This window comes from Myotis lucifugus, unplaced genomic scaffold, assembly GCF_000147115.1.
Source record: "Myotis lucifugus unplaced genomic scaffold, Myoluc2.0 scaffold_231, whole genome shotgun sequence".
In the NCBI taxonomy this organism is placed as follows: domain Eukaryota; kingdom Metazoa; phylum Chordata; class Mammalia; order Chiroptera; family Vespertilionidae; genus Myotis; species Myotis lucifugus.
The window spans coordinates 669,439-686,053 of record NW_005871279.1 but is presented as its reverse complement, the minus strand read 5'-3'; the positions used below and the strand labels follow the sequence as shown (position 1 = coordinate 686,053).

The window sequence follows — 16,615 nt, the reverse complement described above, 5'->3', positions numbered from 1 at the left end:
GAAAATATATACAGGAGTGGGTAAAAGTAGGTTTACACTTCGTGAGTACATTATTATAACAAGCTGTTCTAATAATCATAATCTGCATCTTTCCATATGAATAGCTGTATACCTACTTTTGCCTCCCCCTTTGTGTGTGTGTGTGTGTGTGTGTGTGTGTGTGTGTGTGTGTGAGAGAGAGAGAGAGAGAGAGAGAGAGAGAGAGAGAGAGAAACATTGATCTGAGAGAGAAAAATGGATAGGTTGCCTGACCTGACCGGGGATTGAACCCACAACCTGGGTATGTGCTCTGACCAGGAATTGAATCCGTAACCTTTTGGCGTCCGGAATGACACTCCAACCAACTGAGTCACCCAGCCAGGGCTTAACTATTTTGAGTGTACAGTTGAGTGACATCAAGTACACTCACACTGTTTTGCAACCATCACCACTATCTGGTTCCAAAACATTTTCATCACCCAAACAGAAACTCCGTTACCATCCAAACCTCTGGGTCTCTGTGAAGGCTCCCACTTCTTACAGTTGTAGGAATTAAAGCGGGAAAGGCAGTCTGGAGGAGTCAGACCTAAGAGTAGTTCCAGTGAAAACCATGTTCCATTTCGGCAGGTGCCTTGTCACATGACAGGCCCTGGGCAGTGGCACCTTGTGAATGATTTCCTAATAGCATCAGCCTTGCTAGCTCAAACCCCGTTTAAACACCAGCCATTAATTTGTCAGCATGCGGGCCCCAGGCCCTGCGCTGTCGCTGGGAGTACAGGCATTGCATGAAGGGCCTTTGTGGGCTGACACGCTGGAAGCGGTGTAGGAGGGAGGTAGGCTGTGATAAACTGTATCCCAGGTTTGCAGAGGAAACTCGTGGAGCAGAGAGGATGCACTAAGCAAAGCTGGGCGTCACCCAAGCTGAGTGAGAGGGGAAACGTTACTCAAGGACCCTGCACCCTGGAGGTGTCCCCTGCCTTGGGCCTGGTGCTCCTTAAGGCAGAGTGTGTGTGTGGGGCCTCTTCCCAGCACCTCTCTAGGGCAGCATGTGGAACACTGGGGCCTGCTGGTGGGACAGCAGCAGGTGATTTGGCTGTTTTACCAAAGTGAACTCCTTCAGAGGCCCAAGGCCCACTCTGACTCGTAGAAGAGCACACAGCTCTGTTTAACGCAGTTCAACTCCTGGGGGGGGGGGGGGGGGTTGGGTGGGGGTGGCTGCTGCGCACGACCGCCCGTGACCCTGCAGGCAGAGCTGGTTCTGTGCTGGGGAAGGTCGGCACGCCTCCTCCAGTTCCAGGATGTGAGGTTGGGGTGACGTTGTCGCAAAGCGGGAGGCCAGCAGGTGGTAGTGGATGTCTTGGGAACGTGCCCTCCTGTGGTTTTTGTCCTCCTCGGCCGCTTGTCGGGGAGGGAAGTATAAATGTGTTAATTCTGCTTACTGAGTGAGAAGCCAGAGTCACACTGTGAATTTCCATTTCGCACACAGCCACACCCGCTGGTGACACAGGAAAATTTAAACAGCTAAGAGGTGTTTAAAGAGAGCACCCCCGGGAGTGGTTTCTCACACGGGTGCACTTTTAGGGGCGAGCCAATACTAAATGCCCCTGAGAGCGCACAGGTAACTGAACACTGAATCACCTCCCCAGATGTTATTTCTGGCCACTGGCTTCTGCCTCCTACCCCAGTAAAGCCATTGCTAGAGTTCAAGTTGCGAGATCAGTTCTTTTGAAATGGATGTTGACGGATGTTTTACGCTTTACTCTTGTATAAGGGGCGAAGGAAAAGGTAACGTGTAACTGCAGATAATTACACAGTCCGGGGACCTTGCTGTTACCCTAAATGTATTGCTTTTGGAATTTTTGCACATAAAACTTTTTTGGTCCTATGATGATTGAGTGTTAAAATTTCCTACAAAGCTCTCCTCACAGACACTTGTTACAGTTAAAAACATTAAAAAAATTGGTCCCTTCAACTTTCTACTTCATGACATTATATGTTTAATTCTCTGGCATCTTTAAGAGAAATCATGAATCAAGTCTCCCTTCCCACCAGTGACTGCCCATGCGAGTGTGGGAGGGGCGGGAGAACAGTGGGATGGACCAGCCCGTAGGTAGGTGTGCCTGCCGGTGGTCACGCAAACGGAGGGAATCAAGGCCTGGAGTGCAGGGAGGTGCCATTTGTGGTGTCCGGCTTTAGTAGTAATCAGTGGTTTCTGTGTTTTGTTACTGTTTTTTTTTGTTGTTGGTGGTGGTGGTGCGTGTTCCAGTTCGTGGGGAGATTTCCTTTTGGACACCATTTCGGGGCTTGTGTTTGATGCCGCAAAGGAAGATGTGGCGTTCCGGGCCGGCATCCCCCGGCAGCTGCTCCTGGTAAGGGGAAGGCAGGTGGGGAAGGGGGGTCTCACAGCCCCGGCAGCTGACCCTTCTCACACGAGCCATTGTCCCTTCTCCTGCGCTGACCCCGCAGAGCTGGGTGGTTGGGGACGCACGGGAGTGCCGCACCTTGTGTGACTGGAGAAGCCACGGAGCTGTGCGGACAGCCTCTCTGTGCTCCTGGCGGCAGGAGCAGGCCCTGTGGGAGTGCTGGCTGAGTAAACGCTGCATAAGTAACGTGGCTGGACCTGCAGGGGCAGCCAGCGCACGTGAGGTTTCTGCTTAGGAGAGCCCGGTGGGGGCCCGGCCTTGCCGTTTCCCTGGCGCTCTTGTCCGTCCTGGGTTTCCGTTGGGCAAGCAGCCATTTGGCTGGTTTGAGAAGATGTGTGAACCCAGGGCGGACAAGTGCTGAATTGGGCACAGGTACGTTCACTGTCTGACGCAGTCACCTTAGGACAGTGATTTGCTTTCCGAGAGGCTAGAGCCCAGACTGCATTTCCAGGGACCCCTTTCCAGGTAAAATCCTGAAAATGGATTTTTGTGTGTGTGAACATTAGGCAGCTTCAGACGGGCAGTGGTTATATGGAAATAATGGGACGTTGTTCACAGGGGTTCCGGTCTCCTCAATCCCCACTCTCTGGGGGTGACGTGGATGTGTCTATACCAGGGGCTGCTGTGGAGACCGGGACCGAGGCCCCGAGTTCTGCTGGATTCTGGACCAGGACTCTCCTCCGTTTCTAGCAGGTGGAAACCACTGCCGATGCGAGGAGGAGATTAAGTGGCTTTCTGAGGACGCTTGCAGACCGCCTGGAAGGCACCAACCAGCTGCTTTCATCCGACATGAAGAAGGACTTTGTCATGAACAGACTCCCCCCTTTCCATGTGGGAGACGGAGCAGCGCTCTCCACGCCAGGTGAGCTGCTGTCTCCTCGGGGTCAGGCTAACGTGGTATTTGGAGGCTTTCCTGGGCGGCCTCTCTGAGCAGGTGGAACGTTGGAGCATTTTAGAATTTCCACGGAGCTGGACCTGTCTCTAGTGTGCGTGGTTGGACAACACATGCTGCACACACGCCTTAGCTTCCTGTACCTCAGTCACATGCACAGACCTCGAGTCCCTGCCCGTGGGGAATGAGCGCTCTGATTTTTGGGGAGAAATATGTGTATGCACAGGTACTTGGGTAAAAGCCGTCGTCAGGACGTTTTAAGGGCTTGAACATCGGGACATTCTCCTTGGAATTAACTCTGGGAGGGGGAGCATGTTGCCGTTCAGCAGGTGGAATGGGAGAATGCCCCAGGTGATCACCCACCTCCCCCACGTCCCAGGTGACTGTTTTGTGACCGGTTTAGGCTGCAAATGACCTAACACACTTCCGGGGGGTGGCGATTTCCATGTTCTGTAGCAAAGACCAGCAGCACCAACTCCTGTGGTCGGACACAGTGGGGTTTATTGACTTGCTGCAGCGCAGAGGCCCACACACACTGTTGGGAGCTATGGGGCATCTCAGTCAAAGGGCTTTGCTCTGGGTTAGGTGCTGTCGGGAAGTCGGGGATCCTGTGACTGGGTCTCGTACATCTGAGCCCGTGGCAGGAGGACTGATGTGACGTCGGGTAAATCAGCAGCGGTCTCCTTCGCCAGGAGAGGAGCTGTCTGTTCACTTCTGCCGTGTGGACGATGTTGTTTTGCCTGAGTCCTGACGTGTTTGCAGCAGTCCTGTTTGTCTTGATCTCAGTCAGCGCGGCCTGTGTTACATGGTCTCTGGAGCCGCCTCACTTCTGTAGAACATCAGGAGGCCGTGGCCCGGCCGGGGCCAGGGGCTGCCTCTTCCTCAGTGGGGCTGAGCAAGAGCAGCATTTTCACCAACTTTTAAAGAAGCCTTGTTTATCACCAGTTGAGAACCGGTGGAATAAACAATCCCTTCTAACACTGATTCTATTTTTATTATATCTTTGGGGGAAGTTTAGGATTTGTTTTTGATTGTATCTATTCAAAATAGCAAATGTTTTACCAGCACATATTTTAATCTTTAACAGAACAGAGCTTTCTGAGTCTCGGGAAAACGGCCCAGAATATTTTTCTAGTTTTCCGTATCTTAGCCACTGTAGTCAATAAAGCTATGATCCCTTACCAGGGAAGAGGGCCCTTTAGGCTAGTCTGCTTGTAGTGGCTGCCTTTTCACTAAGTTAAATTCAATTTGAAAATTATTTTTGTCCCTGTGAACGTTACCAGGTGGCTTTTACATGACACCATGCTTGATCTACACAGACTATTTGCCACAGTCACGCAACTAGTAATTGATGGGGTGGTGCAGTCTGAACGCAGGTGCTCCTTCTGGCATCCACATGTAGAATAAGCAGCAAAAGAGGATAAACTGGAGACAGAGTGCTCTGAGCAGGAGGGCAGGGCCCGCCTCCGCAGTTTATGTCTATTTAATGTACTTATCGGCTCATCTTATGTCTGTCTTCACTATGAGAATGGGCTCCATAAGGACGTAAACTATAGCATCACTATAAATGTCAGGGTAAGTAAATACCCTGGTTGGACTCACTGCAGATTGTCAGTAAATGTGTTCCTTAAACAGCTGCACCTGCAGGCTAGTTGGATCCTGCTGGGTCCCACTTTTGAAAACTGCTTTTTTGTCTGGATTCTCTAGGTGGACAGTTGCCGAGGTTGGACAGCATCGTGAGGCTGCGCTATAAAGACCACATCGTCCTCACGGTGATGCCGGACCAGGGTGGGTCTGTGAGTATCCGGAGGGGAGAGGCTTCCGTCCTCAGGGCATCTCCCTCAGACTAACAGGTGGCCACGCCCTCCCCTCTGGCAGTCCCTCTGCTCTCACAGCTCAGTGCCTGCCATTGCTTTAGGGCGGATACTGCCCAAACCTCACTGTTCCACATTTCCCTTCCTGGTGGGCATTTGAGGGCTTGCTTGCCCTCATCTCCCACAGAATCCTTTTAAAAAAACTGATTTCAGAGTGAGGGAGAGCGAAAGATAGAAATATCAATGAGAGAGAATCGTCACTTGGTTGCCTCCTGCACGGCCCCTACTGGGGAATCGAGCTCGAAATCTGGGCCTGTGCCTTGACTGGGAATTGAACCATGACCTCCTGGTTCACGGGTTGATGCTCAACCACTGAGCAACACGGAGGCCCACAGAACCCTTTTAATTCCCCTCACATAGTGATTAATGTCTGGTCTCTGCCCCCAGTTGGGTTTCAGGCCATGTTGCTCAGACGACTTTGGACCCTGTCCATGCGTCTCCCTACCTCAGTCCCTCTTCCGTCCTGTAAACTGTGCAGGTCTGTCTTTACATACAGTTTTGTTGATGTTTCTTCTTAAAAAAATCTCTATCCTGTAGGAAGATATTCTGCTTTCCATACGTGACCCAGTAGTTCCCCAAACTGGCTGATCGTAGAATCAGCTGGAAAAGTTTGAGATAATGAATTCCTGGGCTCCATCTGGTCTGGGTTGGACCCTCTGCACTTGTTACAGCTCCCCCTACAACCCAGAGACCTTTGGAACTGTCCCAGGCCCTAAGGCTTCACCCGGCTCCTCCTAGTCAGCTTTCTCGGGAGGCACCTCAGGGATGATTGGAGGGATGGGGGCACCTAGATGTGTCCATGAACAGACGCTCCAGCCGTCAGGGCCAGACCTGGTTTCTAATAGACACAACACCTCAAAAGTACACATCTTCATTGAAAAACGCCGTCACTCTGCTAATCCATCAGTTTGGCCATCCTCTCCCAGGCCAAGGTGTTGGGGCTTTACCTAAGGCGACAGGGAATGGCAGGCTCTGGCAGAGTCTGAGCTGCACTGTGTGCGAGGGAGCGGGAGGGACGTAGAGGCCGTTGAGGAGGCCACTGTAACTGGAATGAAAGTTTTATAGATCATACAGCTGGTATTTCTCTAGAGATAATGTTCACTCCATAATTTTCATGTCAAATTTTGATGCAAAAAAGTGCAGGTGTGATTAAGTGAAGAAACTTGAGTATTTCATTAGGTTGCTATGTAAATGGTTGCTTTTTCATGAAATCAGGTTTCTGAAGATGCTCTAGCAGGTGTACTGTTTTATCTGTTATTTGCTACAAACAAATCGTAATCTGTGAGGACGGTAATGAAGTAATAGGCGCACACACAATATATCACAACATTTTGCCCAAAGGATTCTTTACAGTAGTCAATAAATTTCACTAAAGCACCGAGGTTTTAAGATTTTTCTTGGTTGTTGACACATGTTATTGGAAAATGCTCCTAGTAACAAAACCCTCTAAATTCTGTTGATGACTTAATGCTTTTTCTTTTTAAAGGATGAAACTCAAGAAAAGATGGTTTACATCTACCACTCCTTACAGAACAGGAGAGAGACACACATGATGGGGAGCGAGGAAACAGAGGTTCGTTCCAACCTGAAGTGGATGCTTTTCCTGCGGTCGGTGGTGGCTGGGAGAGTCTGTTCCCTCTGATTTATGGGGAATGTGCTTTGTTATGACTGCAGTGCGGGCTTAACGTTCCATACACCTGACAGCCCTTGCGAGTCACATGGTTCTGTGACGTGCAGACACTAGCTGGATGTGCAGGAAAGGTGTAATGTCATGCTAAGCATTTACGTTAGGATGTCTTTCCTGAAGTTTGAGTTTTCATACGGGAATTGGCAAATTCTGTAAGTTATCTGATTATAGTCTACGTGCATAGCCTAGCCCAGTGGTGGGCAAACCGAGGCTCGCGTGCCACACGCGGCTCTTTGGCCCCTTGAGTGTGGCTCTTCCACAAAATACCACGTGCGGGCGCGCACGTACAGTGCGATTGAAACTTCGCAGCCCACGCGCAGAAGTCGGTTTTCAGCCTAAGCGAGTCTATTTTGAAGAAGTGACGTTAGAAGAAATGGGAGTACGTTCGCTGAGGTCAACCCCTCAGATTGAGGACGTTTTTAGCAAAGGCCATCTTAGGAGTACCCTAATTAAGTTAATAACAATGTACCTACCTATATAGTTTAAGTTTAAAAAATTTGGCTCTCAAAAGAAATTTCAATCTCATTGTACTGTTGATATTTGGCACTGTTGACTAAAGAGTTTGCCGACCACTGGCCTAGCCCATCTGAAACAAGTTTCATACTTTGAAGGGCGTCAAAAATAACGGCGTACGAAGAGTTTTGGGAGTTTATATGAGAGTGCCCCTGGAGAGACATAAGTGGAGTATTATCTGACAGGTTTATCCTTTTTCAGGCTTATGGTCTTCGTTTTCCTTTATCTCATGTGGATGCACTGAAGCAAATTTGGAGCAGCTCAGCGATTTCTGTCAAGGACCTGAAACTTGCTACAGATGAGGAAAAGGAGAGCCTGGCCTTGTCTCTCTGGACAGAATGTTTACTCCAGGTAGTCTAGCGCCTCTACGCACCGTGTCTAGGATTTTGCATACACAGGAAAAGCGAACATTGATACGTTGGGGGCCCCTGCTGCTCTGAGTAGCAGACAGGGCTGGAGGGATGGTTACATACAACTTGACTACATGTGTTCTGGTAGCATGAGACCCACCGGTTACAAGTGGTCATATGCATTAAAGAAAGGATGGCACATTACTAAGTGTCCTAGAAAGTGGCAAAACCATACTTGTGACAGGTTTATTTAATCCAGTGTGGTAGAAAAGGCACAACGACAATAAAGGTATCATTTAAATTTAAAATTTGTTACCTGGCTTTGTCTCTGTTCTTTGGAAGAAACTCCTTTAAAGAGCCTCATTGGCTCTGAAAAATTTTTAAGCAATTAACATGAAAAAAATTTTAACTTTTTTTTTTTTTACAATGACAATATACATACCTTTTGTATACACAAGCCCCCCATTTAAAATAAAGTTACCCCTATAAGTTCCATTAAATAATGCTGCCACACTGATGAGAGGCACTCATGTCTATGGGCGTGAGGGAGTTTTACAGATGCTGCTTGGAAGATGACAGAAGAGCCTGAGATTAAAGGAAAAACCCCAATGATATCTACGTGGAAAGACCAAGTCTCTATAAAAAGTTCTCAAAATAGTGGGTCTTTGAGTTTAAACAATTCACTGTTATTTTATATTCTAAAGTGCACATAGGTTGATATTTTAAAAAATACCACTGGAGAACTTAATCTTTCTATGTAAAAAATAGGACATTTTTCTGTTTTCTGGCAAAAGTTGGGGATAAAGGGAACAGTTATCTCCAACTCTCAGTTTAAAACCAGCTCAGGAAGGAGAAATGCTTGTGAATTGTATGGTTTAAGGTGGTGATGATTACTTTAAGCCCAAGTGATATCCTATCTGATTTTGCTTAAATAAAAGCTATTTAAAATGGGAGTGGAACACTGAGTTTTCTGTTTCGTAGAAAAATCAACTCCACTTTTACTTACAGTAAAATGGTATAGTCCAGTCTCAACTACTACTTGGTTTTAATTTGAACATGTGAAACTTCCCTTTATCAGGCAAATAAATACCTGACCATCTTCTATGGAGGTGAAACAATTTTAATAAACCCTTCTTGAGGGCAGATCAGGCAAAACCGAGGGGGAGGTCTCACACCAGGACAGGTAACACTGTGAGTCCTGTGGCCCACAGGGTGTCTTGCTAATACTTAGAGTGCAAGGATGGTCAGGTGATTTGTGCTTTTTAAGTCTGAAGGACTGAGCAAAGGATGGCCACAGACAATACTCCATATTTGAGCCCTTTTCCTAATAAAGTTCAGGTCCCTCCCTGGGGTCAGTTACAAGTATGAATACTTATGGTGCTTCAGTTATAAAAGCCTCAATAGAAAACCTTTAAGGTTTAGCTATTAATACAGCAGCTTAATAGGTTTATTAACTATTCTTCAAATATTGCTGAAAATTATTCACAACCTATAGGAATTTACTTCCCCGTGCCTTGCACTCATCCACACATGTACTAGGATGTGAATACCTACAGGTCGGCAGCACCGCCAGCGTCCTAAATGATGCTGTCAGGAACGGGAACGTACTGGGTGGATGGAGAGAGAACACTGGCGTCAGTAGACTTGCTCACCCAAGTTGGAGATGAAGCAGGAATAGAACCTTTCCCAGAAATCATGACCCGTTCCTCACAGGGGCACGGAGCAGTTGGCAAAAATATGCTGAGCTCCCGGTGGTGAGCACCGGCGGTGCTTCCTGTCCGGGGAGGCACGGCGCTTCCCCCTTGGCTCTTTCTAGGGATGCTGCCGAGTCTCACAGGATTTCAATGTCCCATTTCTGCGTTTCTTTCCCCTCCAGGGGCTGGTTTATAATGACATGGGTCTTGTCATAATAATTTCCTCCTAGAATAGAAATTCCAAAAGAAAAGATTATGTCTTCACACAGGTGCGCAACTGTGTCCAACAGCTATTGTTCAGCCCGCGGTTTGGGTCGATTAGCATGTCATTACAAAGCGGGCTGAAATGGGAAACTGAGTTTACACAGGCTGAGCTATTCTTCACCTCATCATGAGAGCTGTAACAGGTGATGCACGGGAGGTGTGCCCCGCCCCGCCCCACCCTGGAGCCTGAGAACCAGGTGCTCGAGACTCTGGCTGAGTGCCAGGCACTGTTCTGTTTCTACATCAACAGTGGCTACCACTAACCCAGTGCAGCAGCAGCCCTGACCTTGCTGGATGGAAAAACAAGGTTAAATACGTCCCATAGGTTTCAGCTGAGGGCTTTTAAGGATTAGAACAGTGGTTCTCAACCTTGGCTGCACATTAGAATCACCTGGGAATCTTTTTAAAATCCTGATTTCTGGGCCTCATCCCGAAATCAGGATTTTAAAAAGATTCCCAGGTGATTCTAATGTGCAGCCAAGGTTGAGAACCACTGGACTAGAGCAATTTACAGCAAAAAGTTAGAGATGTTTCTTTCTAAGAAACATTATATTTTATGGTTTGATATTCAAATGTAAAAATGTTCTAAAGATTCCCGCATGACAAGTGTAAGTTTGTAGCTGCATCAATGAGCAGAGGCCTCAGGTGGTGTCCTCAGGCTTCTCCTGCTTGATCCACGTGGCTAATGGTTTTGTTTGTTAAAACAGAAAATCTTAACTTTTTCCAAACATAATTTAAAATGACTTCATCTCTCTCTTATACATAGTGATTTGCTTTACCCAGGAGAAGGAAGAGGTTTAACTTAAAATGGAATCCAGAAACATGACTCACGGGGTTTCCCTGCGGGCCCACCTTTCACATCGAGGACAAGCTGGTCGCTGAGATAGGAGCTGATGGTGCCGTTTCTGTTCAGCCTCCACTTCTGCCTCAGTTGCCCATGTTCCGCCCACAGGGCTACTCTAGCTCCGGGTGTGTCCCGGCCGCCAATCACATCCAGGCAGGTGTCGCTGGCCTACAGGGTTAAGAAATGCATGGGTAGCACTGTGTTTGCTAAAATACCTAGAATTGGGTCCCTTTTCTTTTTTTCTTTTCAAACTTCAAGAGAAAATTTATTTAGCAAGTTACAGAGGTAGTGGAAGGGAGACAGCTGGGCTGTTCGGGCTTGGGGGACAAGTTACAGAAGCAAAGAAGGGCCCTTGGAGCTTAGAAGAGGGAAAGGCCTGGGAGGGCGGCGAGCTCCCGAGAGGGCGAGCACACGCCGGGCCCTTCCTCCATGTGAACAAGTCACAGACAGTGAGCGACCATGTCCCCTCTGAAAAAAATACTGTACACAGCATAATTATCACTTCAGTAAGCTCCCCAAAAGCTTCGTTATCGCTGAGGGGAGGAAGTGGTATAGAAATAAACCTGAAATAGAGGTACTTGTTTCTAAAAAGATGTCTACATCTGACAACAGATGTTCAATAAATGTTTGTTGGACTAGAATTACATGTTAAGTCCCTGCTAGCTTACAAGTATTAGCTCAAAGAACTTAGTTTTCTTAATACTTTTCATTTTGGGTGAAGCATGAGATAAAAGTAGACAAGCCACCGGCGAGACAATACAATACACTTGGAACGTTCTAAAACTTTTATTCCCCACAGCATCAGACACGGAGGGGTCTCAGAGAAACAGAACCCGGATTTTATTTCCTAGGCTTTCCCCAGTGACAGCTTCTCTCTTCTCTAGCTACTTCATTTTGAAAATGAGAAGGCACCACCGGGTCTGGAATCCCAAAGGCAGCCAGTTCCATCTGGGCTTTAAAGGAGCACCTCACCTGAGAAGCACACTGCCCACCCTGGACCCAGTGACTGTCACCATTGGTTCTAAAGAACCATTTAGATCACAGTGTGTGATCTTAGATTTTACTTTAAAATAAAGTCCAGTCACTTTCATGTATCAACACCAGTATTTATATAATCAGGGACAAACTGTTTCTAGGAAGTTCTGTTATTTTTTCACACCTTTTGATTTGACAAGATTCTGGTTTCCAGAAGAACAAGCCCAAACCCAACAGCAGGGCCTGGTATGAGCGCTGGTTACCTTGGATTTGAAGAGTCCTCGGCAGTAGTGCCAGACCTGCGTGTTCTTCCCGCTGTAGGGGGCGGTGCACACAGAGTTCGCCCGGGCGTCAGCGGCATTTCCAGTGGCCGTCAGGTACTCCTTCTGGGCCCGGTTCTTGATCCTGATGTACACTGCAGGCTGCGACGGGGAGAAACAGGCATTTAGGAAAAACCTGTTGAATGTGGAGATCAGTCCTTCCCAAGGGGAGGCTTGGAGGGGGGAAGGGAGAGGTGATGGGATTTACCGTGGTCCTGTCAGTTTCACTCAGTCCCTTTAGCAAATATATATAAATCAATATTTCCTATTAGCAAATCCTTACACCACTGAGCACAAAGCTCCAACTTACAATCTCTATTATATTTTTCTGAAAAATGTCCTTTAGAAGAGTAAAGGTAATACTTTCATTCTCTAGAATTCCGTGTGGCATGGGGGTGGAATTAGGGACTTGACAAGCTTAATTCAATAGCTGCTACGCTCTGTCTGGGGAGGCAGGGGAGTAGGAATAGGCCAGGTACTCCCTACGAGGACCTCACAGCAGCTTCGTGCAACCATCAGACACACTGTCCTGAGCTGTGATTGAGTGCCAAGTGACTGCTGTGGGAGGTCTTAAAGACCCAGGTGGCCGAGCACCCTAGGAGCTGTCGTAATCTCCTCGTTTACATTTACACTTTGTTGACCTTTACACTGTTTATTAAAAAACTGGGTAACAAAGGACTTCATCCCCTGGATGTGGAATATAGACAGTTTTAAAATATTAAATCTAGGACTAGCCTCTAAAGCAGTGGTTCTCAACCTGTGGGTCGTGAACAATGAAAATACATCCTGCATATCAGATATTTACATTATGATTCATAACAGTAGCAAAATAAGAGTTATGAAGTAGTAATGAAAATAATTTTATGGTTGGGGGTCACCACAACATGAGGAACTGTATTAAAGGGTCGCGGCATTAGGAAGGTTGAGAACCACTGCAAGACAATAGGTAATATAAAAAACTTAATACTAAATGCTTTCTGAGCTATTCTATTATGCCAGTATTAATAACCAGAACAACCCTTTAACAAAGTATAACTATGACCTGAATTTTATCAGAATGGTTAAACGGAGGTGGAGAATGGTCTGTCTGCACTCAAGCCCTCCCTCACCATGATGCTCTAAGCCTAAGGCCTGTGCTGAACAGCACACATTACCCTTAGGCAGGGAGTGAGCGGTGGTCCCAGAGGCGCCAGTGTGCTGAGACTCAGCGAGATGGTGGACGGACAGCACACGACTGAGGCTCCATGCAAGCTGGTCTTCAGTCCCGGAACCTAGGCCTCCGGTCTTCGTGGGGTAACACAGAGGACACGCAGCACCCTGACTCTGGGTCAGGTGTTGCATCCCAGTTAGAACCTTGCTAAGTACTAACAGGTGGTCTGTTATGTAATAAAGGAGGACTTTTGCTGAGAAACGTAAGTGCCAGGTCGATGCAACAAGGTATCACGGCAAGACCAGCAATGACTATTCTATCTCAACATTTGTGGGAAATCAGTGCAAAGCCTCTGGAATTCTGGTAAACTGCTGCCATGTTTAGCCTTTCTAAGGAAACGAACACTTTGAACACTTAATAGACACATTTTTATCTGGTCATTGAAAGCAGGTGAAAAAGACCCCTACTTGACAATTGTTTTACATGTTTCAAACCATAATTTTTGTGTTCGTAATGTGATAGTAACATTTTTCCATAATCCAGCCTGGTCTCCCACTGCAATTATTCTTTTTTTTAATCCTCACCCGAGGATATTTTTGCCACTGACTTTTAGAGAGAGTGGAAGGGAGAGGGAGAGACAGAGAGAAATACTGATGTGAGACAGACACATCAATTGGCTGCCTCCCGCATGCCCCCGACCAGGACCGGAAGCATGCAACCAAGGTACGTGCCCTTGACCGGAATCGAACCTGGGACCCTTTAGTCTGAAGGCCGACATTCTATCCACTGAGCCAAACTGGCTAGGGCCAATTATTAATTCTTGAGGCTTCATTATATCTTTATTACAGTTTCCTTACCTTGTACATGTAAGAAATCAGGCATGACCTTCACAGAGGACAGAGTTCCAATTATGTTAGGAACAAACATCACAGGTTTAATCAATTAACTCAAGCAAGGCACTAATTACCCTTATTGCATACTTGTACTGACTCCTCTGTAATTAGACTGTAAAACACTGATGCGCATTGTAAGTGCTTCAGTGACTTCCCAATTCCCAACCTCAAAGAGAATCGCATTGTAATTATTCCTAACTTTCCAGGCAAGAATATGAATTAAAGCAGTACTAACAGCCTTACCAAAAGGACAGTAAGGTCTACAGTACTGTTTTAGAACCAGAATTCCTTGGCTGGGTTTCAAAGCTGTGGCCTAAATGGACAACAGGAAAAACAATCCCTGTTAAAATAACATTTTGAAATTAAATGCTTAACCAGAGTAAGAATCAGGTATTTCCTAAAGCACAATGCAAGAATAACATAATGTTAACTGTCAAAAAGCTTCTCTGTAAAGTGAGAGGCTACTGTTCCAGTTATTCTCAGGGCCCTGAGCAATGGGCAGGGACTCCTTCCCCAGCAAGGAATCACCTTTCAGAAGCGAGGGAAATATTCTCGAGTTTCTAACAACACAGAATTAAATATTGAATGGTTGGTAAAAACTACACGGAAGTCCCACTTCTGCCTTGCTTTTTCCCATGCGATTACCCATCGTCCCATGGGCCAGGCGGGAAGAATAAGCATGTGAAGGTCATGAAACCCTGTACCACATACTGTGCCAGGAGAGCCCACTGACATCCGGGATCTCTCAGAAGAGCATCTTAGATTCTCTCCAGGGACATGTGAATGGTGCTTGCAAGATAAACGTGTTACTACAGCAATACAAGCCAGGAGCTGTGTCAAGTTCTTCATGTATCTTATTTAATCCTCACAACGTTAGTGAGAAGTAAGGACTGTGGTCACCATCTCACCAGTGAGGAGTCCTAGCTGCTAAGAGATGAGGTGACATTCCAGCTCAAAGTCACATTGCTTACAGGTGACAGGGCTACGATCTGAACCAGTGGAACCAGAGTGGTGGGAATGAAGGTGTGTGCATGTGTGTGTGTTAGGTCAGTTTAAAAAAAATTATATATCTATATATATCTATATCTATCTATATCTATCTATCTATCTATCTATCTATATTTATATTTATTTCAGGGACGAAGAGAGAGGGAGAGAGAGATAAAAACATCAATGATGAGAGAATCGTTGATTGCCTCCTGCACAACCCCTACTGGGTATCGAGCCTGCAACCCGGGCATGTGCCTTGACTGGGAATTAAATGTGACCTCCTGGTTCATAGGTCAATGCTCAACCACTGAGCCACGCTGGCCGGGCAGCCAATTAGGCCAGGTTTTTACTTGCCATCAGCTACTTAACAGTGTGTCAGACCTGAACCTCAGAGCCTCAGCACTTATGTCAACTGTTCCGCTGAGCTCAGTGCCTGGAACATAGGGTGACACTCTGTAAACACGGATCTCATTTTGAAGGAGAGTAGAGTGCGGATGCCTAAGAACACAGATTTTAGAGCACAATCGATTTGGTTCGAATCCTGGTTCTGACACTTGAATGCTTCTTGCCAATTTGCTTTATCTCCCTGGGCCTTATTTTTCCATCTAGAAAATGGGGAAAAAAAACTCCCGCCTTAAAGAACTATTGTTGGAATCAGGTAAGAAAAGCCTCTATGGGGTTAGAGAAAAGGACAAATGGCATACCTGTTGATCATCTGACCCAACAGCCTGTGATTCCCCACGCTCCTGAAACCTGCCACACTCCCACATATGTCCACACTGCCCTTCTCTGCACCAGCACTGCCTGTGGCTTCTGGATGATCACACAGTTTTGCATTTTATGTTATTACTAGAGGCCTGGTGCATGAATCTGTGTATGGGTGGGGTCCTGCCAGTCCACCCCAATCATGGCTGATTGGGCCAGGTTGGCAGGGGGTAGGGGCCGTGGGTGGTTGGCCAGCCGGCCCCGCCCCAGGTCGAACTTCTGGTCGAGGGGACAATTTGCATATTAGCCTTTTGTTATATAGGACTAGAGGCCCAATGCATGAAAATTTGTGCAAGAGTAGGCCTTCCTTCCCCCGGCTGCCAGCACTGGCTTCCCGCAGGCACCCTGGCTGGCGCCCCTCCGGCTCCGGCTTCGTCAGGAAGGATGTCCAGTCTAATTAGCATATTACCCTTTTATTGTTATAGATTTTGAGCTGGATATTTTACCCCTCAAAATGAAGCTCTACAAAGGCAGAAGTCATGTCTATCCTTCATCCTCCACAATTCTTTACATAATGTCAAACGTTCATTCATCCATTTTCACTTTCATTCCTTCATTAAATAAGTCCCTGAGCTCCTACATTGTGACAGGCACTGGGGCAGTGCAAAAAGCCTCCACAGGCTGCAACAGAGTGAGAGCACCACTCCGACCGTAACTACACGGTTACAAACCGCATGCAGGGGCTTGGAGGAGAACCAGGTCTTTAGGATCCGGCTTAGGTTGGGAGAGAGGGCGACAGAGGCATCTCTGAGGACCTGGCAGGCAACCTGACTTTAGAGAGATGCGTAAGAGGCAGCCAGGCAACCAATGAAGGAGAACTTGATAGAGGCAAACCTGTGCCTGGAGCTGAGTGGGACAGCTGGATGCTGGAGCGTGGGGCACACCATGAGAGTGAGGAGGAGACCCTGAGCCGGGAGACTGGAGAGGCAGCGGAGCTAGGCCCCTCGGGCCACAGGGGAGAGTGGGTCACTCTCAGTGCAGGGGGAAGCTTCTGAGCAGAAG

The 16,615-nt window shown here is 47.3% G+C and overlaps 2 protein-coding genes across 3 annotated transcripts in view; one reads left to right on the top strand and one right to left on the bottom strand.

The window, feature by feature from the left end:
* The window catches only part of RIOX2 (ribosomal oxygenase 2), a 19,551-nt gene extending 10,880 nt beyond the window's left edge, over window positions 1-8,671 (top strand). Inside the window, exons 5-9 of the mRNA XM_023762088.1 lie at window positions 2,094-2,348; window positions 3,093-3,264; window positions 5,002-5,090; window positions 6,655-6,741; window positions 7,570-8,671. Coding sequence (XP_023617856.1) covers window positions 2,094-2,348; window positions 3,093-3,264; window positions 5,002-5,090; window positions 6,655-6,741; window positions 7,570-7,728 — 762 coding nt within the window. The 3' untranslated portion in view covers window positions 7,729-8,671. The remainder of the gene's footprint in view (window positions 1-2,093; window positions 2,349-3,092; window positions 3,265-5,001; window positions 5,091-6,654; window positions 6,742-7,569) is intronic.
* Window positions 7,951-16,615, bottom strand: part of CRYBG3 (crystallin beta-gamma domain containing 3) — a 128,535-nt gene continuing 119,870 nt past the window's right edge. The window contains exons 20-22 of one of the 2 annotated variants that reach the window (XM_014464002.2): window positions 11,759-11,917; window positions 10,508-10,688; window positions 7,951-9,638 (exon numbers count right to left, since the gene is read on the bottom strand). In XM_014464002.2, coding sequence (XP_014319488.1) covers window positions 9,550-9,638; window positions 10,508-10,688; window positions 11,759-11,917 — 429 coding nt within the window. In that variant the 3' untranslated portion in view covers window positions 7,951-9,549. The remainder of the gene's footprint in view (window positions 9,639-10,507; window positions 10,689-11,758; window positions 11,918-16,615) is intronic. The other variant, XM_006098357.3, reaches the window with a different exon arrangement.